Source organism: Alligator mississippiensis, chromosome 1 (assembly GCF_030867095.1).
Source record: "Alligator mississippiensis isolate rAllMis1 chromosome 1, rAllMis1, whole genome shotgun sequence".
NCBI lineage: Eukaryota > Metazoa > Chordata > Crocodylia > Alligatoridae > Alligator > Alligator mississippiensis.
Genome location: NC_081824.1, coordinates 302,799,017 through 302,818,782, shown reverse-complemented (window position 1 = coordinate 302,818,782; position 19,766 = coordinate 302,799,017). Strand labels below are relative to the sequence as shown.

The following is a 19,766-nucleotide window of genomic DNA, read 5'->3' as shown; positions in this document are numbered from 1 at the left end:
CATTAAACTATAGTTGTCAGCTTCACTACAAAATAAAAAAATGAAACCATGAGAATGGGAAGTTGTTCACTTTTGCCCAGGTCTCCTTATACAGACAATAACTTTAAGAACACTGACTTTCTGACATAATAATAAAGTCACAGATGCTTGAATCATTAGCTCTTCTTAGATTATGAAAACACATCGTTAGCTATGTAGCTAATAAATTCCTGAATGGTTTATGAAGCCATAAAAGTAACAACAGCTCATTTCTTGAGCTATTACTTCAGTGTAAAATTACAGTGTTTGTGAATGGACAACAAACATTACATTATTTTACCAAAATTATCTATTTGTTGGTACCATCCTATATTTATTAGTTGCATCTGAGAGCCTAACCAACTACCAGTATTTGTTCTGGCAATTCCATCCAGGCTACCATAGATTCTTTTTACCATATAGCTGGATAGCACCTAGAACAATGGAGCTTCCATCTTGTTTGGGATTATTCTTAGGCTTTTAGTTCCTGCAGCTAACATGGTAGTATGGAAATACATTCTCACAAACAGAAAGCTTCACAAAGAACCACATGGTTAAGTGGCGAAGGGTTTAAAGTGGGGTCAATAGCTTTATGGAAAAAGTCTGATTGTTGTTTATGGGGAAAAACTATGCTGGATAGCATGGCTCTACAATTACTCTTGTCCTTGCTGGAACCAGAAACTAAAGAGAACAGATCACTTTAGAGCAGGGGTGTGCAAAATATGGCCCAAGGGTCAGATCTGGCCAGCCAGTGGATCTGGCCTGCAGGCTGGCACCCACCAATTAATTGCATCTGGCCCCACTGGCAGCTGTTCCTGCTGCACTCTACATGGGGCTGGGTCCTGCCTGCTCCCACCTGGGGCAGCACATGCTGCGCTCCCAGACTCCCCCACCAGAGGGCCCCAGCCTCGGCCAGCAGGCACAACTGCCAGGCACAACTGCTGCTGCCACTGCTGCACCTGCCTGAAGAACAGCTGGGCTCCCCCAGCCTCCAGCAAATCTTCCTCCTGTCCCTGCTGCAGTGCTCTAGGCAGCAGATAAGGAGGAAAAGCTGCAGCACTGAGGAAACCAGGGTGGACTGCACAACTGGGTGGGGGAGCATCTGGATGGAAAGGGGGCGTGAAGGAGCTCAGCTGCTCACAAAACCTCACCAGGCAGGCATGGGGCCAGGCAGATGGAGTAGCAGGAGCAGGAGCCAGCGTGGGCTTGGCTGCAGCCCTACCAGGCAGGTGTGGGACAGAAACCAAGAGAGCCAGCAGTGCCAGGCTTGGCTTCCTGCCCCACCCCCGGTCCTTACTCCTAGGGGCTTCTCTTGCTGCCCACTGGTGGCAGCTGCTTTCCCACCCCTTTGCAGCATGATGCAAGCCAGGCAGGCAGCACTGACCCCCCTCCACCTGCGGAGGGGCTGAGCCGAGCCATGTCACAAAGAACGGCCAGGGAGGAAGCCGAATGGGGGGGAGGAGACCCCCCACATATGCACACCCAGTCCACCCACACCCCAACCACATTTGCCCCCAAACCCCCTCACATACCCCACCCCCCACACCGATACACACACCCAACACTGTCCCATACACCCCACACACCAACCACACACCCCACCATAGGTGGTGCTCTCCCCTACCCTGGGGGTCTTCAAGAGGAGGTTAGACGAGTATCTAGCTGGGGTCATCTAGACCCAGCACTCTTTCCTGCTTATGCAGGGGGTCGGACTTGATGATCTGTTGAGGTTCCTTCCGACCCTAACATCTATGAATCTATGAACCATACCCAAACATGCACCCTACACTCCCCCACACACACATCCACACCCTCCACTCACCTCATCCTCACCATACCCACACCCACACTCCATACCTCAACCACACACACACCCCCACCATACCCACACACACACACACCCAACACTGTCCCATACATCCCATACACATCCACACATACACCCACAACCCACATACACACCCTACCACACACACCCCAACCCCCCACCATACCCACCCACACACACCCTCCACAGCCCTCCCACACACATCTCACACTTATATGTGTACACACACCCCTGAACTGCACACACCTCCACCACATACACCCCCTAACCAATATACAAGCAACCCCCCACTCCCAAAAAGGGTACTTCCTGGGCAAGGGGAGAGACTTCCACTGGCAAAGGTCAGGGATTAGAGAGCAGGATTTCTGGTCCCAAGATGGTTACCGGGTTGGGGGGTGAGGAGGCACCTCCCAAGGGGTAGCCCTCGACATGTCACCAAAGCTCATTAAGTGGCCCTCCAGCCAAAATAATTGCCCACCCCTGGTTTAGAGCATTTGGTCTGTTGGCACCTTTTGGACTTCTAAGTTTGATAATAACTGAGAGAAAAGAAAGAAAACTGAAACGGAGACAGAACAATGCAGCTACTTGCCTGTTCTCAGTATAGTAAAGTAAGTTGTCTTAACATGTACCTGAAATACAAACAGTTCAAACCTATTATCACTCGCCTGTTATTACCTCTGATCCACTCAAATAAAAATTTCCCATAAAGTTTTGAATAGTGCCAACTCCAGCACAATTAGACTTTCCAAATTGGTTGACTTAAAAAAAAAAAAAAAAAAAGATAGTAATTTTACATAAAAGCCAAGTTTCCTGACATGTTGATCCAATGAAAACCTTTGACATTAAAAACCCTAAAAACAGAAGAGCCCAAACTCTGAAAAAATCTAGTGAAATAGAAATACTGTTGCAACTTGTGCCTTAAGTAAATAAAGTGCTGTATTTAACCAAGAGAACCTCCAACCTTTCCTGGGTCTAACCTACTTTTCAAATACAAAAAATTCAACACCAGAGATAAAAACACAAATTGTTTACCTTTGCCTTTTTATATTCTGCAACCTTACTGATAATTTTCCTAAAGTTCAGATTTTACCTTTCCCCACTTTAACATCACATGCTCTGTGTGCATGTGAAGATACATTCTTGCATGTCACTGCAATTCTACAATGCAAACACTCAGTTAAAATGTTACTTGAAATACTCAACAATGATTAAAATGGTATAGGCTTTTTCCACCTCTCAACCATGGGTGAAATCCTGCCTTTCTAAAGTTGGTGGCATAACTACATTTGACTTCAACTGGGCCAAGATTTTACCCTGAACCTATAAACACATTAAATACTGTACCATTTTAGGCAATACTACCATGAAAGAAAAAGCACTTTGTAAAAATTAAAATTAATGCTTTTTCTAATGATCAGCTGGTGTAACCTAGAACAAAATACGTGTAGGTTTTGGCAGGGCCTTGAATGAAAAATGTAATCCAAAGTGGAACAAAAAGAGTACAGGTTCATCTTTCCATATAATTTTACTGATTTTGTTGCTGACAACTAAATATGGAGGAAAAGGAGAAATAGGACAGGAGAACTACATGGCCCACTAAAGATATTACTGAATTTAAATGACATCTCTTGGCAAATCTGGATTAGACTGGATTGGACTTAATCTGGTGTAACAGTACAGTTGACTTGGCTACGTAAAGGGGAATGCAGAAAGGGGCTTCAGAACTGCTAAATACAGTGCCCTTTTGCCACAAAGCAACATTAAGAAAAACCTAGAGATTTAAAAGTTACCATTGTCCTTAAAAAGGGGGCCAGGCTTTTTGGCAGGCATGCCAAAAATTAGCCCTACACTTTCTCCAAATGCTACTCTGATCCCATTTTTCTGCCCAATCTGCTGCTCTGCTTTCTGCTTCCTGCCCTGTGCTCCGTGGCTCTCTTCCTGCTCTTTCTGCTGCTCTGCCTTTGGCACATGTGCTGCAGGTTGGACACCCCTGTTCTAGTGTATCCTGGCTTGGCCCACCCCTTCACAGAAGCATTAGACACTACAGTAGACATTAGATGAGCTGCTGTTCTTATTAAAAAGTTCTATCATCTGATTCTTGAATGTGAAGCAAGATTGATGAAGACCTTTTAGCTCAAAAATGTTGATGATCTGAAGCCTTCTTGTATAATTCACATGTGCAATATCTCTTTGCCTTTATGTGCTTGCAGTCCATTACATTGGCATCAGTCACCATAGACAAAAGATGTATTCCTCTAGCATGCATGTCCAAGAATCTTTAGTAATTTCTTCATACAAAGTATAACTCGCTTCTTTAAAAGCATCTGTCATCATAAGTATACAGATGTCAAATATATACTAAAAAAAGTTATTTTTATTTATACAGGCCAAGTCAATGAACATCGTCTAGTGTTAATTTTTTTTATTTTTTTCCTGTAAGGATGATAATGGAAAAAATTCTTAATTATGCTTTAACTTGATGATCCAAAGGCAACACCAGCTGCAGTTATAATATAAAGCTTTTTCAAAACCTACTACCAGACCAATTGATTGAAATCTGCCCAGAGATTTAGAACTACTTTCTCTGATATGCTCATTGATTGAATAGCCATCCAAATAACACGATGGCCTTGTTTGCTACGCAAGGTTTGCTGCTAAGATCTATCCAAATATGTACGAGGTCATGTTGAGAGGCCAAATGTCAGGCTTCATATATTTAACCAGTGAAAATGAAAACAACAGAATGAAAAAGAAGGAACTATTTGATGAGAGAGAGTGTACTGCAGAAACATGAATATAGAGGACTTTTTTAGTACTGATGTCAGAATCAATGGATACCAAAGACATATTTGTTCACATTCTGAAATACTATACTCCCATGGACTGGTTCATGAAATGACATGAATAGTCATTTGAATAGTCAAATGACAGAGAAAATGATGTAACTAGTCATTTCATCTGTCCTGATAGCTCACTTAAAAACAAACAAACAGAAAACAAAGAAACAAATAAAAAACTCCACCTACTGGTATACAGATATATAGGGGGAGAAATGTAAGGAAAGTTTGAGATACTATCAGGACTGGAATGGTAAATAAGCAATGGTGATTACTCAGATCACCCATACTTTTGTTGCTACATGCACCTATGTCTGTCCTCTATTTAGATCTACTGAGAAATGGGCTAAACCATAAGACAACCTCCAGCACATCTGAACTGTTTTTTTAAGTAAATTGTAATTGGCTCCTAAAAGATAGTGAGAGTTATAGTAGTTTCAGAAAAAGTAAAATGTATAAATAATAACCAAATCTTAAGAAAAAAAAGAGATTAGACTATGGTAGTATCATAATAAGATAAAATATCTGGAATATTTTATAGAGCCAAATCAGTTGGGATTTTTTTTTCCCCTAACAGTAGGCTTTCGCTTTAATAATTAAACGACAACATCTGGTTACTCATGCAGAGAGAGAAAACTGTCTCTTCCACTTCTTTAAAAACAACATATTAATGATCTTCAAAAAGGCTTGCACTTTGAAAGAAAATTCAGTTAACCTTTACTTGGAGGCAAGATCTGTGGATCAGTATTTGAAGCGAAGTGTGTTCTTACTATAACAGCTGAAGCCATTACTGACTTCACCTCAAGATTTATTGCTTTTATTTCTTTGCATTGAGACCTGTCTGAAAAGCAGAAGGAAGAGGAAGACAGTTCCAAAAACACTCATGGGAAGTTTAGAGAAACTCTCTGACTGATTAGATTCCCCCAAAAGCACTGTAAAGAAAACTCTTGCCACTGACGTTATATGTGATGTCAGCGGCAGATGTCACTTAGATTAGCTGATATGACAACAGTCCCAGTGCTTTTCTCATAATTGCCTCCATACTCCCATCTAAAGAGTCCCTGCAGAAGCAAACAGCAAATTCTAGAGGAAGAAGAGATGCTGTTCCCCAAAAGAGTGTATGGTTCATGGCAATTCACCATCTGCAGCTGAATTTAGATACATTTTGTTTAGGACCAGAAAGTATTATACAATGTGCTGTGTACTATCAGGCGTTTTTACAAATACATTCTAAAACCAGATTGTCTTTCAAAATTGAGCCCAGTTCTTCAATGTTATTTTTGCAGAAATATTCCAGTGACTTCAGTAAAAGTTCTAACCATACAATAGGATCTGCCCCTTAATAAATGTGAGGTGAACAGCTGGAAACATTTTTATATCCTCCCTGACAAAGAAAAATTCCTCCTGTTCCTCTCCGGTTTTAGCTGGCTTAATAATTATAATTAGAGATGAGCTGGACTCCTCAAATAAGCAGCAGCAAAATATAGCCTCTAAAGGGAATGGAGAAAAAAAGAAGATTTTCATTATCCAAGCTAGAAACTGAATTTTCCAGTTGTTTAGTTTTACAAGAAAACAAAATATAAGAGGGGCTCTTTAATGGCGTCTTGGGCTATAACTCTCCTCTCCTCCCGAAAAGACTGGTAAATGTGAGGGTTCTGCACCCTGAGGAACAATCCAGAACTAGGCAGTCTATGATCCAACTCAGGGGTAGGCAAAATACAGCCCACAGCAGGCCAGATCCAGCCCACAGAGGAACTGGCCCAGGTGCCATCCAGCCTGTGGCATGTCCTGCTGCCCCAGGGCACGCAGCGGGACTTCGCAACTGGGCTGCTTTTCAAGGCAGCCCAGCTGGCAGCGGCACCTTCCAGTTGCTGCCACCACCACTAGCCCCAGCTCCATGGCACAGGAAGGGACCCACAGTCATAGGCCTGATCCCAGCCCAGCCTGCCCCACGCCTGCTCTGAACTTGACCTGCAGAGTGGACCAACTCTAAATCAGCTGGAACCCACGCACACAACCCCAACCCTGGCCCACCCTGCACCTCCTCCGGACTGGCCCACCCATACGGAGTAGCCGCAGCAGTCACAACCGGGCAGAAGCTGCTGCTCAGCACAGAAAGAAAAGCAGCCCCTCCCCTTCTCCACTGCCAGGCCCTTCTTGCTGCAGCTGCCCAGAGCCCACACTCAGGCTGCCCTGCGATTCCTCTGCACTGCCACCACTGCTCCACTGGGCACCCCGGAGGCAGCAGAGAGGAGCTGCAGGGCACCTTAGATGGAGCTCCAGGAGGCTGCAGCAAGAAGGGCCCAGCAGCAGCGAGGGGGAGGGGACACTTTTTCCCCAAGCCAAGCAGCAACAATGAACATGAGTCGCAAGTGTGATAAAATCATCAGCAAAGCTAAACGCACTGACCCCAGCACTCTCTCCTGCCCAGGCAGGGGGTCATATTTGATGAATCTATGACTCTTCTGGCTGGTCACTGCCACTGCTCAGTGTGGGTGAGTGGTCCAGAGCAGGCATGGGGCAGGCCAAGTTTGGGGCTGTGTATGCGGGTTCTGGCTGGTCTGCTCCAGCCAAGGTGAGTCCAGAGCAGGTATGGGATGGGTCAGTGTTGGGGCTGGGGCTGCGAGTTGTTGGCAGTGGCAGGGAGGAGCCGCAAGGCATGTGGGCTCCAAGCTGTTGCGGCGGGGGGAGGAGGAGTGAAGGGGAGGGGTGCTGACCAGCCTGCACCAAGAACTATATGGCAGCCCAAATAATTGCCCGCCCCTGATCTAACTGATCTTTTCCAGTTATAAAACTTTGTATGACGCTACTATAGCAACTGCAAATGAATAATGAATTAAACTACTTGTCAAGAATTCCTACAACATTTTGAACAGGCGTCCTTATTCCTCTAAATAGAACAGCAACTCTCAACAATGGTATCACAGCACCTGGGGTGCCTTGAGATCCTTTCAGGAGTGGTGCAAGGTGCCATACAAATGTTTGCATTGTTAGGTGTAAAAACAAGAATCACTAAATGAACACAAAGATTTCAAATAGGAATCTACAGTGATCTGTTTTTGTCTTTCTAACTTCTTTACAACAGAATTGCACTCTTATTTATGTTTCTGCACTCCAAAATCAAACGAAAACTTCTGAAGTGTGCCTTGAGTCTAAAAAAGTTGAGAACCACTAAAACAACAAACTTCAACTACAGCATAGCTGAATGTAATCTGATTCATCTCTTTGCTCATATTGTTAGATCAGCACTGCAACTAGTACCTTTCTATCTATATTTTGCCTGTTTTTTTGCTTGCAGGTACAACTGCAAACTTAAAGATAGTCTGCTTATTCTGAAGGAGTTTGCCTGAGCATTTTCTATTTTGTCTCACTGAGCCCAGTGATGCTTCCTTACCCAAAAGCAGATGACAAAAACAAAACATAACTGGCTGCTCCATCTAAACTCAAGTAGAGACAAATCTGGACTAAGAAATATGACTTGCTTTAAACTTAATTTGTTCCTTTTTCCACAAAAATAGTGATTAACTAGCATTATGCAATAGTTCAGATTAAAAAAAAATTCTCAACAGCGGTATGGAGACATAATTGTTATTTCATTATTCAGATGTGTGGCAGATGCTACACACACAAGTATGAAGGCAGTCTAAATAGAAAAAGACAGGCCTGGAATATAGATAGTGAGAAAAAATAATAGTCAGGTGAATGAGGAAATGATCCATACTCATTAGGAAAATACTACTACCAGCAAAGCCAGAACCACTGCCTCCTGAAGGGCAAGACTGAAAGTTACTGGCCTAAAGTACAGTGTTTTGGAGATGGTCTTGTTTTGAGCCTTCTAATAACAAAACGGTTATTAGATGCAACCCCAATCATTTATTTTTGTCTGTAGACAGCAAAGAGGGAAGCCTGTACTTGATTAAAATATACTGTTTCTTCTCTGCCTGAGCTTTGAGTGGTCTTCCACATCCTAATACACAGGCAGTACAGGAATTTCATGAAAATATTCCCATGGAAACACTGAAGAACCAAGTTATATTAAAAGCAACTTATTTGTGTAATGCTGAGCTCTATCAACTCCACTTATTAAACAACGACAACCCATAGCACTAATGCTATCTAAAACAGGCTACTAAAATCTGCTTCTTTTAAATGGTATTAATAGAAGCTAGTGTTTAACTTTGTACCATGGAAGCAAAAAAAAAAAAAAATAGCCGTAATTCCTATTCTCAGAACCAATCGAGGTTATAAAAGTAGTAGTGATTACTTTTTGCTTGCATCTTAAAAAGTACTTGAGACATTTAATAATTAAAAGTAGGCAGTCAGCATTTTGTTGGGAGAGAGGGTAGAATAGAACAGATAAGGATTTTGCTACCATTCCAGGGACACGAGTTTGAGCTGTACTCCAGCCATGGCGAAGGCTGCTGCCAGGCCACCCAGATATATATTAGCATCTAGTTACTCAAACTGGAGAGACAAAGGTGGCCAGGTGGGATGCTAGTCAAGCCACTCTCTTGTTTGCTATTGGCTACAGAAACTGGCAAGCTTTGACCAAACTAACTTGAGGAAACGTTAGGTTTGGGAATACCTTCCGAGTCAACATTTTGCCATCAGGGAACTGGTCTTGGGTAATTTTACCAGTAAATCAAGTACCAGGTACTATAAAATACAGGAATTAATTATGTAAGCAAGATTTGGGCTAGGCCTCTGGCACTGATCCTGCTAAACTTGCATCCAATACCACTTACACGTGGTGAGTAAAAAAAAACTTGAATGATATAAAATAAGTAGCGAAAAGAAAAAAAAATTGTTAGATAAGACCATAGACTTTCTTATACAATACACTAATTCTTTTTTTTTCTAGTTATGCAATAAGTACCTGGGAAATTATTTAACTTATGCACATGTTTAACTTCAAGACCATGAGCAATCCAATTGATTTCTATGAGATTACTCAAGAGTTAAATATTTTGCTGAAATTAGGCCTAGACTATTTGTTAATATTACCTAACCCATTTTCTGCACTTTTATTTCACATGTTCACTTGCCCTCCACTCCTCCGAGCCTCTTCATGCTCTGAAAAGGCACGATACCAGAAAAATTATAATTAACACTGTCTTCATAAACTGTGTAAATTGTCCATCTGAAAGATACAATTTTGGAGGTTAAAGACTTGTTTGCAGTATACAATGGGCCCTATCCTCAGTTCCCAATTTACCTTCAATAAAATTACTGAAAATTTACTATTAACCTAGGATCTAATTTCCTCTATTCTTTCTTCACTCCTCCCCATTACTACAGCCAGTTGTGTCCTTCATGGGAATTCTGAAATTAGTGAGTATGTCTACACATGCACTTTAATGTGAAATAGCTTATTTTACTGTGCACAATTACATCATGTAAAAAAACTGTGCTAATACACAATAAAAAAAAAACAAAAAACAAAAAAAACCTTTCTTGGCTAAACAGGGAAACCCAGGGAAGCCTAAGGGCAGAAAAAAGAAGCATATAGGCAGTGGAAGCAGGGGGAAGCTACCAAGGAGGAGTATACCTACTTGGCCCGCACTTGTAGGGAGGCAGTTAGAAGGTCAAAGCAACTACGAAGCTGAGACTGGCAACACAAATTAAAGAAAACAAAGTCTTTTTTTTAGGTATGTAGGGAGTAAAAGGAAGGCACAGGGCAGCATAGGACTGACGGCAATCGCTGCGACCAAGTGCTGCATTCGCTTCTGGGAGTGGCTGTAGTCACTTCTGGGAGCAGCTGCAGCGATTGGCCAGTGCTTGCAGGGAAGGCACCAGCGATCCCGCCTGCCCCACCTGCCCATCGCCTAAGCGGCAAGCACAGCCGGTCAGGGGGTGCATATGCACCCCCGGGCACCCCATATGCATCACCACTGTTCCCCTCTATGCAGCATTTGTCAGACAGCAGTTGGAATAATGCGTCCAGTTTTAGGCAATGTACTTTAAGAATGATGTGGAAAACCTCAAGAGGGTTCAGAGGAGGGCCACTTGTATGGTTGAGGGTTTGCAGGCCAAGCCCTATGAGGAGAGACTAGGGCACCTGGACCTCTTCAGCCTCCGCAAGAGAAGGCCAAGAGGTGATTTTGTGGCCACCTACAAATTCATTGGGGGGCGCAGCAAGGAATCAGAGAGGCTCTGTTCACCAGGGTGCCTCTTGGGATAACAGGGAATAACGGTCACAAACTGACACAGAGCAGATTTAGGCTAGGCATCAGGAAGAACTTCTTTACAGTAAGGGTCGCCAGAATCTGGAACAGGCCTCCAAGGGAGGTGCTCTCCCCTACCTTGGGGGTCTTTAAGAGAAGGCTGGATAGGCATCTGGCTGGGATCATTTGATCCCAGCACTCTTTCCTGACTAGGCAAGGGGTTGGATTCAATGTTCTGTTGAAGTCTAGCATCTATGAATCTATAAAATCGGACTACTGTACACCAAGCATCACTAAAAAAGTATGTGCCTTCACTACTGAGCATTAAGGCAGCCTAACGCACAGTTAGTTAGTACCTCACATTAGAGATACTAAATTTAATGCACTGTAGCAAAACCGCATTAATAAACGTGTAGACACATCCAGTGGGAAGACAGAAATCCAGTATTCCTTGTGTACTTACAACAGCCATTGGGAGTTGTCTATAAGCAAGGAATGCAGGGTTGTGTAGCAAAAGAACCAAAGGTGACAAGAATAGTCTACAGTATGTAATATTTAGCCAGAACAAGCTATAACGTTGTTTGGAGAAGGCACGGCATTTTTATAAAATAGATAAGCACTAAGCTCACACTATGTCTTCAGATTTCAAAGAAAGTTCTAGGTCACACTGGGGATGCCTGAAGATTTAACACTGGCATTAGGATAATCACTGCTAAGGACAGTCACGTGATGATCAATACCCTTACAGTGGACAGTTGTTTGTCCCCCCATCACTACCTTAATAGTAGATTTACTCCACACAACTTTCCCAGGTAAGGCAGTGGCAGCCACTTGACTGTCCCTTGGGTGCTGCTGCAATTACTTTTTGCATATTCAGGGATTCCCTGGATTCCAAAGTACACAAAATTAAATGCAAATTTGTTTGTATCTGTTATGGATTCCCTAGGGAAGCACTTGCGTAGGAACCCCAGCCTTACAATTTCTTGGAGGATCCCTTAAAGACAGCCCAGATGTAGCTTCTAGAGAGGGTGAACCCTTGGTTCCTTGGACTCACAGTCCTGGTCTTCTGGTACCTGACCACCTCATTATCCACAGCCCTCTGAGAGAGCTACCTTCTGACAACTCCTGCAAGGAGACTGCACAGGAAGCAGACTGCACCACAAGTTCCATGTAGCGAAGCAGGCAGCTCTTCTTAAACACAGGCAACATTTATTATTTCCTAATAATACAGCAGGTGCATTCCTTTGGCCACAAAGCCCAAGCTAACCCTGAGGCAAGTCTCTGTCACATCAGAGCCTTGGATGTTCTCTCCAAACTCTCAGGGTCTTTTCCCTCTACCTATCTCTTTCCCCACTTTTGCCTCTGGGAGTCTCCCTCTTCAAGAGCCTGTCTTTGCACTGTGCTTCTCTGAAGTGTCTCCCTGGCACCAGGGACTTTTCTGAAGTCCATTTGTTGGGTCAGCACAGGGAAAGTAGTTCATTGTTGCTTGATGGCCTAGTTCTCCCCTAACAGGGCAGTTAAATCTCCAGAGCTATACTTCCAAACACAACCTACTCCTTTCCTCCAGTAGTCTCCTTCTTTGCTGAAGTAATCATAAAAACTGAGGCATGTAACATTATTATAACATGAACACATTCAAACCAGAAATATGACAATAAAACCTTAGTTTATCACAGAATCCATTAAGGACTCTCAGCACTTGGACCCCACAACAGGCTCCTAACTGGAGTTCTGGTCAGAGAGGGGAGGGAGGGGTCAAAGGACACCCTTCTCCAAATCCTCACACTTTGCTCAGCAAACAAAAGAAAACTTGTCCCAGTTCCATTTTTTCTCTCTACTTTCAACTTTGTTTTTCATTAACACACAAAATCCATGGCAACAAACAACTTCAGCCAACATGACAAATGATATTGGAGTTAAAAACAAACAAACAAACGAGGAATGTCCCAAGTAAAAGTGTATGTATCACATTACAGATCCACAGGGAAATAACTTATAATCTGGAAGGAGTGAGGAGATGGAGACCTGAGCAGACTGTGGTCACCCTCCCTGGACAGCTTGGAGAAATGAAGGCTGTTTGCTTTTCAGTACAGCTCTCCATACTGTACTGAGTAGACTAGCAAGCTGCCATAGAAAGGCACACATCTGATTCAAAATTTGACCAAAACTTGATATTATTAAAAGATCATTTGAATAGTACGCCAAATTCATGTTAGTTTCCCAAAACTATGCCTTACAAGGACTTTAAGCATACATCAATTTCAGTGAATGCTTCTTTGAGAGAAAGCTTCCTAAAAGGTCTCTGGATTTGCTGCTGTGGATTGCTGTCACCAACATCACTCATCTCATAGATGCTCTTTTTCCTTTTAATAAAGCAGAGCATTGAATATTCAACAAGGGGGAGGGAAGCATTCTCAAAGCATCCTTCTCCTTTCACCCCTCCATCTCCAACGCAAGCCACTGTCTTGAGGACAGTGAATCCACACACCAATTAACCCTGACAGAAAAGTCAGCTTTCCCCACTCACAGCTATCCTAAACTGATGCCTGCAACCCCAGCCAAGCACATAGTCAAAGCTGTGGCTTAGCTCACCCACCGTCATGCCACATTCAGCCCTCTGCATGGAGATATACATTTGATGACAGATTTCCCCTCTGGTTTTTTCCTAGCCTGCTGTGCCTCTCTAGCCAGGCTCAGTACTGCTTTTCTGAGCAGTCCCAGATGGTTTATGCCAAGTACAGTAGTTAGCTCCATGAAAGGCAAAGGGAAAAAATAAGGCAGAAACTGTTTGGAAAGGGACTAGTACTCAGGGGCAAATACACATATGTGCATGCACACACACAAACACACACACACAGAATAGACATGGAAACTGAGGCAAGTAACACTCTTATAAGATAAACATATTCAAATAAAAAATATCACAACAAAACCTTAGTCTATCACAGGACCTCTTAAGGTTCCTAACTGGAGTTCTGGTCAGAGGGGGAAGAGAGGGAGGGATCAGAAGACACCCTTGTCCAAAGTCTCATCTTTTGCTCAGCAAACAGAAAAAGACTTGTTCCAATTATTCTCTCTCTCTCCATATGTAGAGAGAGAAGAGATGAAACTACCCCAAGTCTTCTGTCTCTCTCTCTATATACATGTAAAAAGAAAAGAGATGAAGGTTTCTGAGAAGGTTTTTCCCCCTTGTTTGTTGAATATTCAATACACTGTTTCATTAAAACATACATACATACATACATACAGAGATGGAACTGGCACAAGTCTTCATTTCTTCTCTCTCTACATACATACATGTATACACACACATATATACATGCATACATATATATACATAGAGAGAAGAGCCTCCCCCGTTTCTTTCATATTCGATATTCTATTTTATTAAAATGATAGATAGACAGACAGATAGATAAGAGAGAGAAGACATATGTATGTGTGTGTATAAAGAAGAAATGGAAATGGCACAAGTTTTCATCTCTTCTCGCTCTGCATATTATTTATTTACACACACACACACACACACACAGTTTTTAGAAGGTTCTTTCCGCCCTGTTTGTTGAATATTCAATACTCCCTTTTATTAAAAGCATATAGATATAGGGAGAGAGAATCTATATACAGAGATACATGTATACATGTCATGTGTGTGTGTCATATATAAGTGTCATGTGTGCGCACACAGAGGGAGAGGAGCCAGAACTGGCACAAGCATATGTGTGTACATATATATATAGAATATGCGCACACGCCTGTATAATCCCATCTGCGCTGTGCAGGCATCCACACGCCAACACGGAGGTTGCCAGAAACACTGTGCCCCACAGCTATGCACATGCGATAGCAAAGACCCGTGCAAAGCCCCATGCATGTCCCTTTCCCTTTCCCTCTCCCTCTCCCCCGACCCCGGGGCCCCCCCGCACCCGCAGGGCGCGCTGTGCCGGTCCCACCGGCCCCGAGCACCTGCTGCCCGGGGGCTCCCAGCTGCTTGGCCCCAGCGCTCCCCCGCGGGCGGGCAGCTCCTCCTCTCCGCCGCCCGGCTGCTCACCTGAGATGCCGGCCCCCAGCACCACCACGTCGCACTTCTCGCCCATGGCTCCGGCTCTGCGCGACCGCTGCGCTCCGCCGCGCCCTGCCCAGCTGGGCTCTCGCGGCCCCGCCCCTGTCCGCCCCCGGGAGGCTGGGCCCGGCAGGGTGCCCGCGCGGGGGGGCTGGTACGGAGAAAGTCCCCCTCAGGGCTGATCGGGGCTGGGTATTTTTGTAGTCTTGATTAAAGCCAAATCGGTTCCGGACTCACTGGGGCAAAGCCCAAGAGTCGGGTTCCAAAATGCGACTGAGCAGAGCTCAATCCTTCAAGTCTGTGAGGCTCTTACATCCTCCCCCTGGCGCTTCCCATGCTCCCCAAACCCACCCAGGAGTCTAATTGCAGGCCCCAGGGGTTTAGAGATGCCCTGCAGTCTCGCTTGATCTTAAGCCAAAAGGCTGACGATGCTAATGCTCTGGTTCTTCCCCCGCTCCAACTTCTGAGCAGAGGCTGGGGGAACTGGGTTTATTTAGTCTGCAGAAGAGGAGACCAAGTAGGGGTTTAATAGCAGCCTTCAGCTACCTGAAGCCAAGACTGCCCAGATGGGGGGCAACTAGAGCAATTTGCCCTGGGGCCCCTGCAAAGCAAGGGCCCCCTGCCTCAGCTCCTGTGTGTACTGCTAGCCCCTGCCCTGTGACATTGCTCAGCAGAATCCTTGGTATTTTGCTTTCATAAAAAAGAGGGCATTGGTGTATGAGAGTGCAAGATGACACTGAATCATTGTCAACATGTAATTGTGACATTATGGGGCCTATCCCTGACCATGCAGTAAATATACATAGTTGTGCATGAAACAGATGCTAATTTGAGGCTTGAGAGATTGTTGCATCAGTGTCCAAGGGGGAGTCTAAACCAATCACCGTAAGGTAACATCTTTCTTTATTTCTGGGCAGCAATAGAGACAAGATTGATCGGGCTTATGATTTGCCTAGCCTAGGGCCTAGGCCAAGTAGCCCTGGTTACAGAGTCTGTTGCAAGGAGAGAAGGAACAGGGAAGGCTTTAAGGAGGGATCTGTGGCAGAGCCAGGCTGTTGTCACAGAAAGACTTCCAGGGAGAAGAGTTCAAGTGATGAGTAAGTGTGAGCTCTGTGGCTTCTTAAGGGCCACAGTCAGAAATGAATTGGCAAGAATATAATAATTACAAAGATATGTATTATTGTCTTTATATTTGCCAAAGAAAATAACAACATTTGACATAGCATATATTCAGGTTCACATATTTCCCCACTTCAAAAGTACTTAAATGCAAAGTGTCTATATATAGGATCACATTCTACCCTAGAGCATGATGATTGCAGGTTGTTCCTTTCTACTGTACAGTTCATCAGTAAATACAAGCAAGATCTGAACTGCCACCTTGAAGCTCTTACAGAGCATCGAATGACTGGGGAGAGAATGCAAGCACACTACATGTCCTGGCGTAGTCAGAATGAGTATTTGGAGGTGTGTGCCAAGAAAGTACTAAATAGGATTCTTGAGGAGGTGAGAAATGCTCACTACTATGGAATCATTGTAAGTGGGACGCCTGATGTCTCGCATATTGAGCAGTTGGTCATTTATCATGAGATAGGCACATGAAAAAGATGGAAAATGGGATGTGCAGGAATGATTTCTGAAAATGGTGGACTGTGATAAAAAGAAAGGAGTAGACATCGTGGAGCAGATAAAGAAAGTACTGGCGGGGAGTGTAAGGTAGAGTTGCAGAAGTGTAGAGGCCAAGGGTACGACAATGATTCAAATATGTCTGGGAAATACCAGGATGTGAAAACTAGGATACTGGATGAAAATCCTCAGGCATTGTTTTCACCCTGCAGTGCACACTCTCTGAACCTATGTGGTGCCCATGCCATGGAGAAAAGCCTTGAAGTGAAACATATTTCGGAAATGTACAGAAGCTGTACACTGTATTTTCATGCAGTCCTTCAAGATGGAAAATTCTTCAGGAAATTGCAGGACTCTGTCTTCACTCTGTGTCAACAACTAGATGGTGCTCGAGAACTGATGCTGTTCACCCCCTTGTGAAAAATCCTAAAGGGATGCTGGCTTCTCTCTTCTCTATTGCAGTCCATCAATATCCAAAGCTAACTTGTCCAAGGATCCAAGCTCACCATGGAAGAAGGGGTGCAACATGTCAAGAGCCTCCTGGAAGAAATTCAATGGTTGAATGATTCCTAGCCAAGTCGTCTCACAGAAGCTAAGGTCATTGCTGAAGGGCTAGGTCTCACCACACCAAATTCAAGAGAACACACAGAAGAATCTGAAGGACAAAGCATTTCCACAATGATCCAGCCAATACAGAACACACAATCTTTTCCCCTGAAGATAAATTCAAGGCTGAACTGTTCATCGCAGACATGAATATGCTCCTCTCAGATCTCCAAAGCTTAGCTGAGACCATGGGAAAACTCTCAAGCTTGTTCTCACCCATACTTCACCCACCAGCTGTTGCAGATGATGAAGAAATTGTGAAGTCTGCGGAGTCCCTGTCCACCACATACCCGTGAGATGTGAACAAGGATGAGTTGCAAGAAGAAATTTGCCTGTTTTACAAAATCAGGAAAGACTCAAATCTGTGCACCTCTGGAGGAGCCATGGGCACTGCACTTGAGCTTCTCAACTGGATTTATGGCAAAGGTGTAGAATCTGTGTTCCCTCAGATATGCATTTGCTTGAAAATGCTCATTGGCTTGCCAGTCTCTGTTGCATGTGGGGAACACACTTTTAGTAAGCTTAAGATTATTAAGAATTACCTGCAGTCAGCAATCAGGGAGGATAGGCTGAACCATTTGATCATGCTCTCAGTGGAGAACGCACTTACAAAGCAAATAAACTATGATGATGTAATTAATGACTTTGCATCCATGAAGATGAGAAAGAAATATTTTACTTAAACTTTCCTCTTCTCATTTTGTCCTTAAGTTCCTAACTTTGTAGCATAAGTTTAACAAATGTTTCACTTGCAAACTGTTAATGTCATTTTGTTTTAGTAACCTGTCTCCAAGGTAAATTATCTCTGCCTAGCCCTCCTTGCCACGGGAACAAGCCAGGAAAGCCCTCTTGTTCCCACTTCCCAGGGCAAGGGAAGGAGGAGCTGCATGTGAGAATCCTCACATATGATGCGTGTGTGCAAGAATTCTTACATGTGGTCCCCCAGCTTTGTACACACACGCATGGGTCCTTGTAGGGGGCAGTGGTGGGGCCCCCCACATCACACCTGCCCCAGGCCCCATAAACCCTCTGGGCAGCTCTGCCTGAAGCGGGGTTCAAAAAAGCATGGAGCTAGACTGTTTTCAGTAGTGGCAGATGACAGAACAAGGAGTAATGTTCTCAAGTTGCAGCAGGGGAAGTTTAAGTTAGATATCAGGAAGAATTCTCTCACTAGGAGTAGGGTGGCCATCGAGGTACCTCAAGAATAGAAAACAGTTGCATTAGTGGAACTGCCCCATCACCATGAACGTTGTGTGCCTCCCGAAGGGCGGGGGCGGGAGGGGGGGGCATGGCGAGCTCCTGCAGGCAGCGGCAGTGTCAGCAGTGAGGGCGTGGTGACAGCGAGCGGGAAGCTCCTGCAGGTGGTCATGATGGTGTTAGAAGTGGGGGCAGGCCAAGCAGGGAGCTCCTGCAGGCAGCTGTGGTGGTGTTGGCAGAAGGTGGGGTGCCAATGTGTGAAAAATAGAAAACATAAAGGCATCCGGTTTCATATCAACAGAGGGGTTTTAAGATCTGGCTAGACAAAGCTTTTGCTGGGATAAACTTGTTGGGGTTGGTCCTTCTTTGAGCAGGGGGTTGGACTAGAGGACCTCCTGAGGTCCCCGCCAACCCTAATTTTCTATGATTCTATGAGGCAAGAAACACACTATTGGGGCTGATTGACCTGGGTTTTGAGTCGCATCCCAACAGGCTGGGACAATCACCCTATTCACAGAGTCACTGCAAAGTCAAGTGGGAAGGAAGCAAAATCAAAAGCATCTAATCCAGTGCCCTGCCTGAGGCAGAATCAGACCTCTGTAAACCTTACCATACAAACCATCATCACAACCTGACATAAGACTCCTGTCACCCCTGACACAACACAGAGCTAGCACCCTAACCTGCCACAGGTCAAGCAAGGGAACCCCAGCAGCCAATATCCTTGTCAATATACACTCAAGAGATCCTGGCTAGAGGGCCAGGCCTCCCACTCCAGGGGAAGTCAAACACACCCCACACTGCAGCAGTCTGACTATGGGGTACAATTCCTTCCTGACCCTAAATCTGGCAATGGGTCTGACCCTAAACAGAGGAGAAGGCCCTCTAGCCAGGCACCTCCAGCCTAGGTCCCAGCAGGAGCACTGACACAACCCAGTCAAAACTCCCAGCCAGGTGCAGCTCCTTCTTTATCTTTGCCTTCCTGGTTTTGTTCCTGCAGGTTCTTGTTATTCCTGGCATACTCCCTTGGTGACCTACCCATTTTTCCATTGCCTGTATGCTTTTCTTCTGCATTTAAGGCATTTTAGAAGCTCCTTGTGTAGCTCCACATTGGTCTCTTGCCATTTTGGGGGGTCAGACCATAAATGCTGGAAGCTGCCACTAGGAGAGGAATAGTGGAAAAAAACACCTGGTCATACCCAGTTCACTCTCCCTTTCAGCATCCACTCTGCCACTGTGTGGCACAGGCTACTGAGCAAGATGGGCAATAAATGGCAGTTCTTCTGTCTTTAGGAAGGAATTTTACCCCATGCTCAGATTGGTACAAACTGTGGGGCAGAGGGGGGTTGCCCTCCTCTGTAGCGGGGGGGGGGGGGGGAGGGTGTCCCTATACCTGTGGCCCTCTACCTAGGATCTCTTGAGTGTAT

At 44.6% G+C, this 19,766-nt stretch overlaps 1 protein-coding gene across 1 annotated transcript in view; it reads right to left on the bottom strand.

Moving 5' to 3' along the window:
• LOC102561639 (amine oxidase [flavin-containing] B) overlaps positions 1-15,003 on the bottom strand; it is a 103,169-nt gene extending 88,166 nt beyond the window's left edge. Inside the window, exon 1 of the mRNA XM_014611208.3 lies at positions 14,899-15,003. Coding sequence (XP_014466694.1) covers positions 14,899-14,944 — 46 coding nt within the window. The 5' untranslated portion in view covers positions 14,945-15,003. The remainder of the gene's footprint in view (positions 1-14,898) is intronic.
• Positions 15,004-19,766: the final 4,763 nt, after the last annotated feature.